The sequence below is a fragment of the Falco rusticolus genome, chromosome 2, assembly GCF_015220075.1.
Source record: "Falco rusticolus isolate bFalRus1 chromosome 2, bFalRus1.pri, whole genome shotgun sequence".
Classification (NCBI taxonomy): domain Eukaryota; kingdom Metazoa; phylum Chordata; class Aves; order Falconiformes; family Falconidae; genus Falco; species Falco rusticolus.
In genome coordinates this window covers 24966786-24983542 of record NC_051188.1, presented here as the reverse complement: position 1 = coordinate 24983542, position 16757 = coordinate 24966786, and the positions used below count along the sequence as shown (strand labels likewise).

The 16757-nt window shown below is 45.5% G+C and overlaps 1 protein-coding gene across 1 annotated transcript in view; it reads right to left on the bottom strand.

Moving 5' to 3' along the window:
* Positions 1-9723: 9723 nt before the first annotated feature.
* KL (klotho) overlaps positions 9724-16757 on the bottom strand; it is a 48923-nt gene continuing 41889 nt past the window's right edge. Inside the window, exons 4-5 of the mRNA XM_037375722.1 lie at positions 15565-16681; positions 9724-11768 (exon numbers count right to left, since the gene is read on the bottom strand). Of these exons, the coding sequence (XP_037231619.1) occupies positions 11431-11768; positions 15565-16681 (1455 nt within the window). The 3' untranslated portion in view covers positions 9724-11430. The remainder of the gene's footprint in view (positions 11769-15564; positions 16682-16757) is intronic.

Here is a 16757-nt window from a genome sequence, read left to right as displayed (position 1 = left end):
CTTTTCCTTCGTGTGCTCATTTTGTCCATTGGCACAAGAAACATGGTACATTTAAGCCCTTGCTTTCCTTATTGCAACCTGCAGCACACTGAACTGTTCTGTTATGGGACTTCAATAATGATTTTAGGCTCAAAATGATATTGTGGTTCATTATATTTATCCTATGGTGTCTTTAAGTATACGTGAGCTTCATGGCAAAGATTATGTTTTCCAAAGAAGCCATTATGCTAGGGCAGCTGGCATGAGAAAAGTAAACTCACGTCCTCAGCAGTATTTGGCCCCTGATTCCCACTGAATTCAACTGTGTTTCTGCAGCAAAGTTCATGTCAGAAATCTAAGGCTAGGTTCATAGGAGCCATGGTGGAGCTGGGATGCTGAATGTTGGGTCCATATTATCAGACTTCAGCCATCTCGAATCCATCAAGCCACTGCAAAAGAAAATAAGATGCAATGCAGGATAGTGGTTTGTGGTTTGTCTTACACATATCTAGAGATGGAATAAACGTCCCTGTGGATGGGCCTTATATCTCTACAACTCTCTCTGGAATTATCAAATGCAGCACAGTCTCACAAACAGGATGCTGAGCACGGGGTCAACTATGAGAGGCCATCTAGGAGGGGATAAGCCTTTATGTCCCATCATTCAGGGAAAGCTCAGTGTTAAACTTTGGACTGAAAGGAAGCACATTTCTCCAATTATCTGCCATGGTGGAGATGGTCAGCTGTGTAAGTCTGTCCTTGGTTGCAAAAAAATATAGTATGTTATGCATTCTCATTCCCATCTCTCCTTCCCACCCACCTGCAGCCATGTGAGGGCAAACAGACTGTCTTAACCTTACCAGCACCGATGTTTCAGCTCCTGGTATGCGCAGTCCTTGCACTGTTGAGTTCTTGGGCATCCATCCTCTTTACAACACCTTGCAGGAGTCACCAGCAAGGCATCTAAGTTACCCATGAGCCAGCAGTGTGCCCATGTGGCCAAGAAGGCCAGTGGGACCCTGGGGTGCATCAGGAGGAGCGTGGCCAGCAGGTGGAGGGAGGTTCTCCTGCCCCTCTGCTCTGCCCTGGTGAGGCCACATCTGGAGTGCTGTGTCCAGTTCTGGGCTCCCCAGTTCAAGAGGGATGGGGAACTACTGGAGAGGGCCCAGGGGAGGGCTGCAAAGATGATGAGGGGACTGGAGCATCTCCCTGATGAGGACAGCCTGAGAGAGCTGGGCCTGTTCAGCCTGGAGAAGAGAAGACTGAGAAGGGTCCTTGTCAATGTCTACAAATACCTTTGGGCAAGTGTCAGGAGGATGGGGCCAGGCTCTTTTCAGTGGTGCCCAGTGACAGGACAAGGGGCAATAGGCACAAACTGCAACACGGGAAGTTCTACCTGAATATGAGAACTTCTTTGCTTTGAGGGTGACAGAGCACTGGAAGAGGCTGCCCAGAGAGGCTGTGGAGTCTTCTTCGCCAGCGAAATTCAAAACCGACCTGGACATGACTGTGCAACCTGCTCTAGGAGAACCTGCTTTAGCAGGGGGTTGGACTGGATGATCTCCAGAAGTCCCTTCCAACCCTGACCATTCTGTGATTCTGTATCCCTGTCTGAAGCACTTGCTCTGCAGAACTGATGTCAGCCTTGGAGGATCTTGGCATGCCTAAGAAATATTGCTCTTCAAAATGGCAGGTATCTGTTAGATGAGAGCACAGGCTGAGCATACTGACATGACTGGGAAATGAAAATACTGGAAGAAATACCCAGAAGACTGCTGGAGTCTGCAAGTCAAAGGAGAGGATGAAAACTGATACTGCTGCTCCAGCTCAATAGCGACCTGGAAGAGCTGGGGAGCAGAGATGTTGCCAGAGAGGAAGCAGCACTTGAATGGCGCGACCCACACATGAACCCTTGGGGATTCAGCATGGCCACGTCATGCTCTCCTTGCCAGATGTATGCCAGCTATACCGTGCAGAAAGCAAACATTTTCCCCCAAAGCAGCAATGGATGCAGAGCCGGTCCCACCTAGCACTGTGTGACAGCAGACTGCCCCGCTGCAGTGTGCCAGAAACCGAGCTCAGCAAACACACAGGTACATGGAGCCGAAGGGCTGACACAGAGTAGAGCAGTGGGTCTGGGTTAATGAGTAACAACAGGGAAAGCATTGCAACACTGCAGATAGGTACGTATTTGCCTGTCTTTCATAGGGTAATGTTGGGGAGGTCTCACACACTCCCAGATACCCTCCCTAATCCACAAGACCCAGACAGCAAGAGCCTCTGTGCCTCTCTTGAAGAAAGCCTCTCATGCCATCCCTTGCAGAAAAAGTAACCTGAATACTTATCTCCTTCCACCCCTTTGATTCTGAAACTAGGATCTCTATCCTGCCACCTTACCACTGACCACTTACCACTGACAGGTAGCTGTTTTCCACTGCTCTCTTCTAAGCCCAGCTCTTCAGCCCAACGTGCCCTCTTCCCTGCTTCATCCCTGCATGCCTGTCTGGGTTCCAGCCTGAGCTCTCCTCACCCAGCCCAGGCTGCACAGGAGGCCACAGGGATCAGCCTTCAGGGCAGGGTAACAGTGGCCAAGTCGTCAATGGTCCCCTCCCCAGCTGCAACTGCCAGGCATTGCCAGCTCTGTCTGCAAATGTCCCCACCCCAGGGACAAATCCCTGGGGTGAGGAGAGATGGTTTCTGCTTCTCTCCTCCAAGGAAGCAGGAAGGCAAGAGCAGGAAAACAACCAAAAGCTTGTACCACTGCACAGGTGCTCCTTAGTCCCACCACAATGACAAGTTGGGGCTTTCCATCCTCTCCCAGCAGGTGTGTGTCCAACAAGATGGGGAGGCTGAAGGCAGCCATGGTTTGAAGGCAGTGAACTGCTTTTTACCTTGAGCAGGGACTTGAACCTCAGTTCATTGGCAGCAGCTTGCAACGAGACAGGATGGGGTCCCAGCTGTAACTGCTTTAACGAGAAAATACCTCGTTCTTCAGCAAAAGCTTCTGCTCCAGCAGGAGACTGCCCTGCTTGGCCAGAGCAGCTGCATGGAGCTCAGCTGGCAGCCAGCTAGGGGATTAAAGCTTATTTCTTAATCAAAATACTCAATTCTGCAAAAGGCACTAGGGAAACAGCCTAAAACTGCAGACTCTGCTCTTTCTCTTTCACCTGCTTGTAGCAGCTCCGGGACAGACAGAGCTGAAACACAGAGCCAGCACTTGCTACAGGGAGGATTTGCAACAGCTTGCAATTTATGGGAGCAAATTAGCCACAGGGACATCTGTCCCTCCCCAGGCCACGCCTGGCCTGCTCCTTGCTGGAATGACTCCTTTTCCTTGAGAGAATGTATATCAAATTACTTACTCTTTTTTTTTTTTTTTTAAATTAAATAAACGTGGGAACCACAGGTGGTGGAGCAGATGACAGTAACCCTCGCAGCAGCATCTGCTGGCCAGTACCCCGCCACGTGTGGGGGACAGATGCTCACTGGGTGCCCGCACGCATCCTGACCCCAGACCTGCATGGGGGCGGCAGCCTGGGGTCTGCCAGCCCGCTCAGCCACCCTGCTGCGTGTCACCCAGCCTCACCAGGCTTGGTCTGCATGGCAGCAGGACCAGAAGCACCACAGCTGGTCTGCCTTGACCACAGGGGTAACTGAAAGCAGAGAGTTTGTTTATCAACACCAGCCACCCATCCCTGTGACATGCTGCTGGCTAAACAGCATCAGCAAAGAGCCCACCACAGCTGCAAGTGCGGATTGCCCTGGGTTTACAGCTGCTCCAGTATTTTGCCCAGTCTCAGCTGGCTCCCGATGGGACAGTGACTCAGAACTGGGCCTATGAAGTGAGAATGCAGGATTTAAGCTCTTTAGCCTGGATTCCTCTTTCCCTGAAGAGTCACGTCCGTGTCTTCCTCGTGCAGGGAGGAGGGATCACACCAGCCTGTACCCCTTCTTACCCAGGCTCGCAGCGCTGGGCTCATCACACGTCGGCTGCTTTGCAGAAGAGGTTAAAAACCTGATGTAGAGATAACTTCCCATTCTTCAGTGGATGTATTTGGGGCTCCCTGGTGAGCAATAGGGCTATTAGTGAAGAAGTATGAGCCCTGCTGCTGCAGCTGCATTGTCGCAGCATTGGCAGCCATGCCCACACGCAGGGCACACCAACAGCTCCCTCCTGGGGCCGTGGGACAGTGACAGCACCGTTTCGAAGCCAGCTTTTGGCAGGCCACCTTTCCCACCTCCCACAAGGTTGCAGAGCCTGAGCCAGACTGCCCCCCAGCACGGCACCGATGCACGCCCAGCCCTGCCAGAAGAGGACCCACCCCAACGCGGGGTGAGCCACCATGTGTTTTAATTCCATACCCTTCCCAAACACTGGACCAAACCCCATCCACCAGCATCACCTTGAATGGGGCGTACTGCCTGGCCACGCTGATGCCCAGCCACGGCCTGATGTCTTTGTAAGCTGCGGTTATCATCCAGCTGTCTCGCGTAATTCTCTGCACAGTCAAGGAGGTGCCAGGACACTTGTAAATTGCTGAGCAGTGACATTCATCACACTGCAAGTAAAAATAATGGTTGCAAATAATGAAAAATTAAATGAGTATCACTGGGCTAAGCCAAAATGTTACAATATGGCCTCCTTGGCCTCCCAGTATTTCTTGCCTTGGGCGACGTTTTCCAGCAATCACTGGTATTTATCAGAAAAGAGATACAGTTATTGCATTTGGGTTTTTCAAATAATTGAGTAATTTAATCTTTTAAGTGCCTCTGAGATCACTTGCTGTAATTAAAGACAGAAGACGAATGACTGAAGTACAAGAGCATTGGAGGACTTTAAAAATGAATGTGTCCTTGACTGCATCTCCTGTGCATTTATATAATGATTATCCCACGTTAATATGACCAAACAGATAAAAGGACAAAATAATAAGAGCTTGGTTGCATTATTTTTCTTCCAGCCCAAAAATAATAAATCACCAGCTGGCGGAATGTGCCTGTGAATACCAAGCAGGAGCAACCACGTGCTGCTGAGAGCAGGACCCCACCGCCTCCCGCTGTGAGGTGCAAGGAAAGGCAATATCCGCTCACGGATCCTGCAGCAATGTGGCAGATAAATGAGTTACAAATGTGTATAAAATTCACAATCTTCCATCAGAAGCGGACTTAAAGGCTCAGCTAGTGCTGGGAAAGATGACTGTAACACTGGCAGCTTACTTTATGGGCACTTACTTTCTTAGCTTTTGGAAATAAGACCCATTTGATCCTAGTGGAGAGAGGGAGGCAGAAGGGTTGCTGCAAAGTAATAACTATCAACAAAACAATCTGTAAGGTCTATAAACGGTATTTGTCTTCTAAATAAACAATATGCTCCGACATACCCATGTCATACTTTGGTGGTTAGCTCCCCGTTTCACAGCCCAAATGTAAAGTATGTGCCCAAAGAGGGAAGAGGAGGTGGTGAGAGAGCTGGAGCTGGCCCTGCTCCATCTGCCAGGCAGCACTACGCCCCGGGATCATGCCTGTCCCGGGCCGCAGGAGCAGCACCCTTGCACCCCTCCGGGCACCCTCTGGTCCGACCGGAGAGGCTGCAGCCTGCGGGGAAGCCCTCCCCACCAGCTTGCTCCCCTCCCTTTCCTGGCAGGGCATCTGATGGCCTCCAGCTTGACTGTGCTATTGCCAGACTACAAAACTTTGTCACCTCGTAAAACTTTACAGCACAGGTAGTTTATACCGTTACACCTCTTGAACTAAACACTTGGCCAATTTGCGATTCCCTCCAGTGGGAGGAAACCCAGATTTCGTGGGTCAGGTGTTATGTTTGCGCAGCCCAGCTGGCTCAGAGTGCTGCAGAAAGGCTCCTACAGAGCCCTGGGCGCAGAAGGTGGCAACGCAACAGCCAGCTCACCACTGAAAGCCAAGCCACCACCACAGCCAGCATCTCACCAGGACGTGCCATCCGCTCTGCTCTTCCTCTGGGCCCCGCCGCATGTCCCGCTTGGGAGGTGCCTGGGGCTCAGCCCCCCTCCGGCTTGGAGGTGCATCCCAGCAAGGAACAGCCCTGGGTGGGAAGATCCAGCTTGGAAGCTTCTCTGGCTCCTGAGAGCCAAACAGGTGGGACTGAGATGGTGCTGCCCAGGTCCTCATCTTCCCTGCAAGGACTGACACCATAAAAAAAAAAATCAACAGTGAGAAGTACATTATACATCACAGGTTAGAGGGGAAGAGTTAAAACTCATCCCTCCCTGCCAAAAAAAACCCTAAAGTCTTGTGTGTTACTCTCTCAGTAAGGAAGAAACTCTTTCTACTAATAGAAAGTAGAAATTAAGTAGAAATTCTTTAGTTTTAATTTCTTTAAGTAGAAATTAATCAAACCTGATGTGAATTTGCAGCAGTATTTAGAATCTATCATTGCTGTCATTCCCACTGCTTTGCTCAGTGCTAGTGACAGCAACCACCTCTCCTGCACTTCAGACCCCCACAGGCCTCCTGGGACTTGGGCCAGAAACCCACCTGGATGAGCTCAGGACAGCTGGGACCCCATAATGATGCTTTGTGGGTTGCGCTGTGAGTAGCTCTTGTGACGAGGAAAAGGGTTTTGACAGTAAAATTCATCATGTAGGAGGTATATCATTAAGGGACAAATATGGGAGATAGGGAGCTTTCAAAGTAGATTTTAAAAAAAATATTTTTGTTTTTTAATTAAGAATATTTGATTTTTAACAAAGAATATTCCCATGGCCCATCTGACTGTTCCCTCAGCTCCCAGGGTGAGGACCTCGTGTAGCTGCTTGTGCCTGTGACTTTTCTGCCCTGTTCATTAGTATTTTCCCTGACTTCTCTCTGCCTCACTGGCCTTTCTGCCACTCCTTCACAAACACACAAAGCATCACAAGATAATAGCCAGCAAAACGTCAGCACCCACAAGTATCTTGGCTGCAGGCTGCTGTTATTTCAACTTTCTGGTTTCTTAACGATCTTAGTTTTCTCAGAACCATTTGACAGTGATGTTTTTGTTCAACTCATGAAGCAAAATAAAAGCCTCTCATACATTGGACCCTGCCACTTTCGTCTCACCTCGTTAATTCCTTCTTTCTCCAACCTTTTAAAAAGGGTGGGCTTAACCAGCCAGCACCAGCCATAGCCTTGTGACAGCTGGGGAAGAGCGGTTTGGCAATCCACGACTGGCACATCAAAGACTGGAAGAGCTTTCCCCTTTCTTTTCCTCACCTCCTCTTCTTGGCTTTGCATGAGTGGAGAAGGAACAAGACTGAACTTTCTCAGCTGAAGCTGAAGCCTAGCTAAAACTGTCTCTTTCACTCTGAGTAAGACCATTTTTGCCTAAGGGTTTGTTTGGTTTTTTTTTTTTTTTGCAAGCAGAACGAACAGATCAAGATTTCTAAGTGACTAAAAAGCAAACAAACACAATGCAAGGAGAAAAGTGAAGGGCAGGCTGTGTGTTTAAACATGCTGACACTTGTATGGCCACTGTCCTATTAATTAGTATTGTCCCTTTCTGCTCCCACTTCCTTTTAACCTTGACATTTACTTTCCTTAGGATGTTTAACAAGGATGCCACAAACTGACTGCTTAGTGCCACAACTATGCTGACAAAAACCCTCAAGCCTGTGAGTAACTCTACTGGAATAGAAGAGCTGTCAAATCCACCGCAGTGTTACTATGGAATAAGCTATTCCAACGAAACACTCTTATATTGGTATGGTAACTTCCACAGGCTTTTAAAATAATAACAGTCACAAAAAACCCTACACAAAACCAACAAAAATTCAAAGAACCAAAACCCCTCCAAAGGACTAGGTCTGTTGGAAAAACCTCTCGTAGACACAGGCCCCAGCCGCCTCCAACAAAAGTTATATGTGACATTGGAAAAACAAACAGAAACACTTAACTCCTTGCAGAATTGCCGTAACAGCCTCTCCTAAGGTACTCTGTACTTCATGTTGCAAACAGAGAAATTGGACAGATTAAACAATAAGATCATGATATGGTTTGGAACTTACTGTATCTTTATTTAATTTCTGAGATTGTCATAAAAACAATGTAACACTCATTCTTTCGTTTAGCAAAGACGCCCTTCCCACAGTCACTTCTGCACAGTCTGTTCAAGAAATAAAACAGAAGCTCTGCATTCACGTCACAAAAATACTTGGAATAAAACCATGATTTTCTATTTTACAGCATGTTTAATCTGGAGCACTGAGCAAACGGGCAACAATATTTCATTCAGAAACACTGTTAAAATCAAGAAACTAGTTCTACACAAGATACTGTGTGTTAGCATCCATCACATGCAGACTCCGGTTGCTCTTCAGAAAACAAAACACTGTCTTCCCCTGAGCTGCCTTTGTGGTTGGACTGTAGAGTCCCCTCCACTCAGAGCCCTTGCCACTGCCACCGTTTCTGCCCTGGATGCACAGGTGGTGACAGGGAAGTGCCAGATCATCGCTCACACGTGGGTGTTGCACACAAGTGCCCCACAGCCCACAGCCTGGTTGCAGGAGGCGATTATCGCATCGATCTGCATGAGCACACCGCAGTTCTCCTCGGACTGGTACCTAACCTTTGCCTGCTCAAGGGCCTTTTTGTTGTTAGTGGAGGGTGATTTTTTCCCAGAAGACTGACAAGAAACTCATGCTGGCCCCTGATGACATAAAATGAAGCAGATTCCCAAAGCGAAACCATACCATTACGTCCCTCAGGCCAGCCTGCATTTTCCCGGTGCCATCACCGTGCAGTTTGTTTGCCGAGAGCTGCATGTCACTGTGCACGGAGCACCACAGGCAGGCTGCTTAGGAGAAGACTTTGGCAACTGTCGTGCCCAGCTTGAGCTGGCCGTGGCTCTGCGGTGCTATTTAAAAACTCTTGAGAAGGGAACTGTGCCACAGGCTGTGTTATTTCTATGGGCCACGGCACCATGAGTGGATGCAATCCTACGGCTTCGTAGCAACAAATCCCAATTTACCTACAAATTAGATATCCAGCTGGTGCCATCTGCCTGTCGGTGGTTACATATCACCCAGCCTCTATGGGAAGAGCCTGCAGTGTCTCCCCTGCGCTCGGGCTGCTGCTGCGGCTGGGCCGTTAGGAAGCACACGGCAGCTCCTCCCTGGATGGTTAATTCCCAGCGAAGTCTCAGGACGGGTCGATGCCCACCAGCACGGCACCCATGCTCTTCTGCACTTGCCGTGCCTTGACCCCCTGAATGCCTGAGACACATACACCGGGCTTCTCGGAAAGATCTGGCCCAGACTTTTTGTTTTACCAAAAGCAAAATAATTATAACATACATACACGCACACATATAACATACAAGTTAGGCATGACCTGGCTACAGGTTGTATTAAATGAACATCACTTTTTGTTATGTACTGTGAAGGCATCTGACTACTGGGGCAACGTATTGCAAGGTGGTTCATAGCCATGCCACGAAGAAAGCCATTTGCCATTTCATACATTTAGAGAGAGCTATTTCTTTGTAACCCACACTGCATCAGGCACCAATGCATAAATATGCAGCAGTGTAAAATTTTCTCTTTTTCAGCAAGTCCTATTGGGCCATAAATAATTTATATATATATATATATATATATATATATATTTAATACTTCATCGCTTACCCTGAATTTTTCACCTTAATCTCAATACCAAAATATATATTAGTGCAAAGAGAGACCATTTTAAGATTGGAACTAGAGGACAAATATATTAACCATTATGATGTTAATTATTTTCTATTTCTACAGATTATTTTTAAAAAATATAATCTTAAATTAGAAATGGAAATTGTATTCCATATATAAGTTTTAATTTACAGTACAGAATCACAGGGCCATAGAGTATTCAGGTTGAAAGGAACCCCGGGAGGTCATTTAGTCATCTGTTAGTCATCTAGTAGATAAACATCACATTTAACGCAGCATAATCAGCTTTAGTAGATAAATAATTCTTAATTAACACAGAGCACATTTCCTTTAAAATATTCTTTCCAGTGAGTGACATTATTCACATAGCAATAAAAATAGAATTACAGCTGAAGGTGATGCAGGCCTAGAGTTAGAGAGCAGAGAAAAATGACCTCTTTGCTTTATACCGAGGACACTCCTCATGCAGTGATTCACCAGGCAGGCAAAACAATGTAGGGTTTTTTCCACTCCCTCTCGATTTCTACTGCTAAACACTGTTGCTAATATTTTCCTAATTTTATTTTGCTGAGAGAAAAATAAGAGAGCCTCAGATGTCCAGTAATACTTCAGGACGAAACGCTGCCAGGGACAGATCCAGTTGCTCAAAGGAGACCGTCCAGCCAACCTGGAAGAGGCTTGGAGCAACAGCGCCAACATCTCAGACCCTGGCAAAAGCAGCAATAAAGTGCTGGACTATTATACCAAAATGCTGGGATTTAACGTCTCCACACTCAACACAGATGGCATGCAGATACCATCTTACTAACATGTTTCCAGCAGGTAGATAGCCCAGCAGCAGCAGAGTGACAGTTGTGTGCAACTTACTGCAAGGAGTGCAGGAACGGGGAGCTCCAGCCCTGCCACATCCATGGCTGCAGGACAACAGGGCACAGGGTCAGGCACACAGCTTTCTGACAAAGGAGACAGTGAAGACATCCCAGCTCCTGCTCTCCGCTTTTTTTTCTGAGTAAATACAAAGAGAAGCCCTTCAACCCTTCCCATCTCTTCCCGTCAGATGGCATGACCCCTGCCATCACTGCACATATCCCTGCTGCTCTCCCCATCAAGAAAGACATAGTTTCTTTAGCTGAAGTTCCTCAGTGACATCCTGAAGTCAGATGCAGCTGTCGGCAACCTGAGGAGTAGTTAACTGATTTAGCAAGCAGAACAGATTTGTGTCCCCCTGTTCTTCCCCCTACATCTGCTTTAGGGAAGGGGGTGTCCTTCCTTCTGGCACTGCTTTGTGCAATTCTCCTCCATCTCTGCTCAGTCACGTTCCCTGCTCTGATCAGGTTGTGGCTCTGATCAAGCAATATCAGCATTCAGCCCTCATTTAGAAAAGCAAACCATTTCGTTTCTCCCCAGTCTTCTCCCGGATAATTTGACATTCAGGCTCTTCCATCACTCCATGTCTTCAAAACATACTTTCACCTATCCATCTCAGTGAGGCAAAACCAAGGAGGGGAATGCATCTACTCAACAAAAGGTCCCAGGGAAAGTTGTGAGATAACTCCAACCACAGGAATTAAGGACTGGCTGGTCATAAACCAAATGTACTAAAACAGAGAAAATGATTTCTGGAAGCCATATGCTAGCAATCTCTTCTCAGTGTTGATGTCCTGCAGTATCAGGCAATGTAAATGCCTTCCTCGTGCTGAAGCAATCACAACATGGTGTGCTCTTATTTCAGATTTCCCAAGGGGATGCAAGAGAAAGGGTGGTGAGTGATGTATTCAAAGCGGCAGCTCTATTTATACCTTCTTTTGACCCTCTTGGAGTAGTAAGTAATGAAGAATATAGTAACAATAAAAGCAACAAATATGAAAGAGATAAAGGCTAACAATGATTTTCTGGTTTGGAAGAAGTGGCATTCAGGACACAAGGCAATCTCTTCTGGGCACAGCAACTCAGGAGTTTCAGGACCAGGAAAACCATTATTGTCAATGATTTCTCTGTAATGTTTCAAAGAAGGCTTTGGTTCATATCGATTTGCAACATAACTGTAGAGACCATATTTAGGAGCAGTCTTGTCATTAAAAGAATAGACAAAATATCCTTGCAGATTAACATTGTCCAAGGTGTAAGCTGCAAAAAAACCCCAAAAGGTTGAAGAAATTAATAAATGTCACTTTGGCATTCAAGAGCAGTACCATATGCCAGTACATAAAGCAGAGGCAGGAGGGTGTTAAGCCCACATCTGCACTTCTCTTCCCCAAAATAACATAAGGAACACATACATCTGTGAAGTGTTTCTCATAAAAAGTAAGAATCTGTCAGCCATTGCCAGACTGTGTGATCTGCAAGTATCCTGCAATTTACTTCCTTGTGCTTGGTAAACACAGCTGCGCGTGCATGGCTGCATTTAACGTTCAGCACGGAGCGGACCGTGCAAAAATGGCTCTCCTTTTTATATATGAAAGAATACAGGTTTGGGTTTTCCTGCAACTGGATTTCTGCAGACTGTTTCTCTGATTGCTCCTTCTCCCTTGCACAACACCTCCTGATGGGGACAGCCAAGGAACAGAGGACGCCAGGCTGCACTTCTCACCAGCAAAGGCACGGTGACACCAGAAAAAGATGCACCCATGCTAAGGTCACGTACAGGGGTATCACCAGCACAAGGGGAAAGCCTATGCAAATCACAGTCCTCTCTAGTTATTGACCCAAGTTTCCGATCCAAGATGACCTGTATCAGTCTTTATTGAGAACATGTCCACAATCCATACTGCTAACTGGGCTACTGGAAGAGGTCCAGCAGCTGGAACATTAACCTTGGGCCATCAGTCCTGCTTGACAAAACCAATCAATCCACAGTAGTAAACACAAACTGTAATACTTCATTTCTCAAAATCACCATTTTAAACAAATTAAAGCAACATCTTCTAGCAGATGAAGACAGGACTGAAAGCTAACAACTGCTGAATTTTCATATGCCTCTGGAAATTGTTCTTTTTGCAGCTACATACAAGACATTTAGCACCTCTAACCTACTTCTCATGTGTAAAATGAAATAATATTTACCTACCCTTTTACAGAGCTGCTACCCAGAATAATTAGTTTGTGTTTGTAAAACTGTATGTGGATTTAATAGTGTTACATAAATGGTTACTGCTGTTCTTTGTTTTCAATTGGCAAAGATGTATTTAAACAGTGTACAAAGCACTTAAAAATAGTGCCTCAGTCCAAAAAGTCCCACACTGTATCCTGGAATCATTTATCTGCACATACCTGTTGGCTCCCCTGGAACAATGCAGGTGAGCAACATTACACGCATAAATGCTGCTACATGCAGTCCCTGAAACCAGCTGGAGGAAGAAGGCAGAATGGGAACATTAAGGCATGAGCACGCAGGTAGGAAATCCCCTCTCATTCCTCTCCAGCATGACACTGAGGTATGGACACAAGATGTGTAATTCGCCTCAGTTACTGTAGAGGGTCTTGCAGAAAAAAATGCAAGTTTTGGAGAAACCTGAATCATCCATGATGCCTAGGTTAAGAGCTTGCTCCCTGGGTAAGGACAAGATGAACAGCACAATACCAGTGTGGGAGAAGAAAAGAGAATGAAAAAGCTGCTATTACTGATGGACCGAACACTGGAGGAGTGTATGATGTCAAAAGTGAGAGAGTGAGCTTTAAGGCAAGTATTACGGCAAGTTAGCAAGGACATACTCATCCATGACAAAGAAGGTGGAAAGACAGGAAAACACGGCTTACAGGTGATGGTTAGATTGAGAAAACGTAAGAGCTATTTCTAGGCTGAAGAGAAGAGAGAAGGAAGTAATTGAGAAATACTGGTATGAGTCCAGTACAAACAGCAAAGTTTTGTAAAAAACAGGGGGCTGTGAAGGTGTTCTGGCTAATGGGAAATGGAAGAAAAGCCCATATCTATACACACTTTGAAAACAGAAGTGCCAAGAACTCGTGTGGTCTGAAGTGTAGGAAGGAGAAAAGCAATACAGAAAAAACCCACAGACTGAAACCCTAAGTCCAAGTACAGCCACGGTATGTTTTTTTAACTATGGATGCAGAAGACATGCAGCCAATGCTTCAAAATGCTGGAGAAGGAAGTCTTGGGCACTTAATATTGATGTTCAGTAATTCATGACAGAGGTGGAAATTACAGAGGAGGGAGTTTAAGCCAATGACAGAGTGGACAGGATGACCTAGAAAATTATGGAACTGCCAGCCATCCTTCACTGCCTAGCAAAAGAGTGGAATAGCTTATATAAGGCTTGATAAATAAGAATTACAGGAGAGATATGATTAATGCCAATCAGCTTAGCTATATGAAAAATAAATCTTGTCAAACTAACTTGACATCTTTTTTATTATATCAGCAGATCAATAAAAGTAATGATGTTTGATGTAATATACTTAGAACTTCACAAGGCAAGTGACCTGGTATTATATGGCATTTGGATGGAGAAAATAGAATGTTATGAGGTCAGGGGGCACCCATAATAAACAGATTTCAACTGGTCTCGAACAGAACCGGTAAGTCTAGAAAGGTAATTGCAGGTAAGTAAGTGTCACAGTAGGTGTATTTCTACTGTGATCATGGAGATTGGCTTTTGGTACTAAGCTATTTAATGATCTTAAACGTTTGCAAATAACACAGAGATTAGAGGCATAATTTAGCTAGTGTAGCAAGCTTTGTACAAGCAAATAACTGGTGTCTGAATGTGACCAAATGTGAGGATGTCAAAGAACAAGCAGACCATATTCCAGCAGAGGGATTTCTGCCTGGGGTGCAGGACTCAGTTAACCGAGTTTGAAATCTCGGTAGATAACCACAGAGTGCGTGTAACCAACCTGCTGCCGTGGCCAAAAGGGCTAATGGGCTGCTCAGATGTACAAAAGAGGAGTAAAAGGGTAAGAGGTTACGTTATACCTGCTGAGATATAGGTGTGGCTGTGGTAGGAACAGTGTGTCCGCATCTGGGTCTACCCCTCTCAAGAAGAATGCTGGCAAATGGGAAAAAGTTTAATAATTGAAAGGTTCTAAATGATGTTTTATAGTAAGGGACACAAAGAGCTTTGTCTGTGTTATTTATCCAAGACATAAATGAGAGAGAGCTTGTTTTCTGTCTGTGAACACCTACAGAGGAAAAATACATGGAAATATACAAAAAAATGGCTTACAGCTGAAGCTAAAGAAATAAATACTAGAAGTAAGATTTATATGTATCTATACACACACTTACATATAAAAGCAGTAAATAATCACCCACTGCAGCAACTTACAGTAAGGTGTATTAGATTCTTCATCAGTAAAAATTATTTCATTCGGGTCTTGTGCTTCTCTCAAAAAACAGTGTGCGTTGTGTGACAGGATGACTCAAAATGCCTCCTTTTTGCCTTGTAATTTCTGAATCTTTGAGAGACAGAAAAAGATTGGTTTGGGTTCGGAATAGCAGGAAAGAGTCCAGGAAACGGCATAATGAGGTAGATAGCTGAATTACTATGAAGATCACTGTTGGATAAGATCACTGTTGGATAAGCTACAGAGACAGCTGAGGAACAGAACTCATAACCAGCCCTGAGGCACATCAGTGGAGAGAAGCAACAAAGCAAAACAACAGTAAAAGTGCAATAAGAAGAAAACCTGGCTAAATACATGTGGAGCCGCTCACATAACATCTGCTCAAATTTCTAGAATCCACAAGTTTTTCTACTGTCTCATGCAGAACATGTGCAAGGTCAGTCTTCCTGATGGAACGCCAATCAATCATACATCAAAGAAAAACGCTATCTGTTACCAACATCTCATTTATGGAGTATTCTAAATAGGATTTTTTTTTTTTTAAAGTTAAACATACTCTGTCACAGGGCATATACTAATACTGGGATTTGTGACACATAAACCATCTATGGTTCCTTACCTTTTAAAGCTTCATTGATGTAATTTTGGATGTAATACACTCTGAGCTTATCATGCACCATATTTCGGCCATCATCAATTCCATTAGCCGTTACATAAACTGGGACATTGCCATACTTTGATTTAACCCACTTGAGCAATTTCCTCAGTCCCCAGGGCACTACTGCAGCTCTGCTGGGGGAGTGCAGCCATGTGATGTCATTGATCATTTGAACTTCAAGATAGTGGTCATATTTTACTGCATCTTCTTTCTCCCAGCCCACAAGGGTAGTCGTGTAGTGACTCAAGGCAAAAAAATCAAACGAGCCCTGGATTAACTTCTTTTCATCTTCTGAGAAGTAAGGTAAGTGGAAATTGTACAGGTCAACACTGTTTCTTCGGTGAAGCCACGCTCTCATCACCTGCGGGTAGTCACCATTCCCAAAGATGGGCTCTGCAAGCCAGCCAATGTCGAACTCTAAAATTCTGTCAGCAACTTCTTGGTCATTCCTGGAAAAGGGACAAGCTGGTTCTACCCAGTCGGCTTGTAGAGCTATAGAAATTTTACCCTTCTGAGATCTCCTGAATTCTTTGTCATAAAGATGCCATGCTTTTGCATGGGCTTTCAACAGGTTGTGCCCTGCGGTGTATGTCAAGTTTTTTACTGATGGTTCATTCATTGTGATCCAAAACTTAACATGGTCCCCAAGACTTGTAAAGCAGAATTTGGCATACTCAACAAAAGCCTGAACAGTTTCTGCATTTTCCCAGGCTCCATATTTGGCAAGGGAAACTGGAAGCTCTTGATTCTCAGCCATAGGTTGCCATAAAGCAACAACAGGAGTTATGTTAACTCTGAGAAGTTCACTAGCAAAACACTGGTAATAGTGTACAAGAGTGTGGTTGATTAGAGAAAGGTTACCTAAAGGAAGGATTAAAGACCATTTCAGTGAAAAATGGAAGTGTGTGACGTGCATTTCTTGCAGGAGAGAGATCTGGAGCCTGATAGCAGCAAAGTCAACACAGTGACGCTTGCGTTTCGAGGTGAAAACTCCATCCACCTTAATAAGCTTCTTCGTCTGGTGAACATCCCACACATAAACATTAGAGTCAAGAAACTGGGTGGGTGTCGTGTCTACCTAGGTAGAATAAGAAACATACCAGATTCAAGCTGTTTGTTCTAGGTAGGTGGGAACATCACAGACATCACACCAC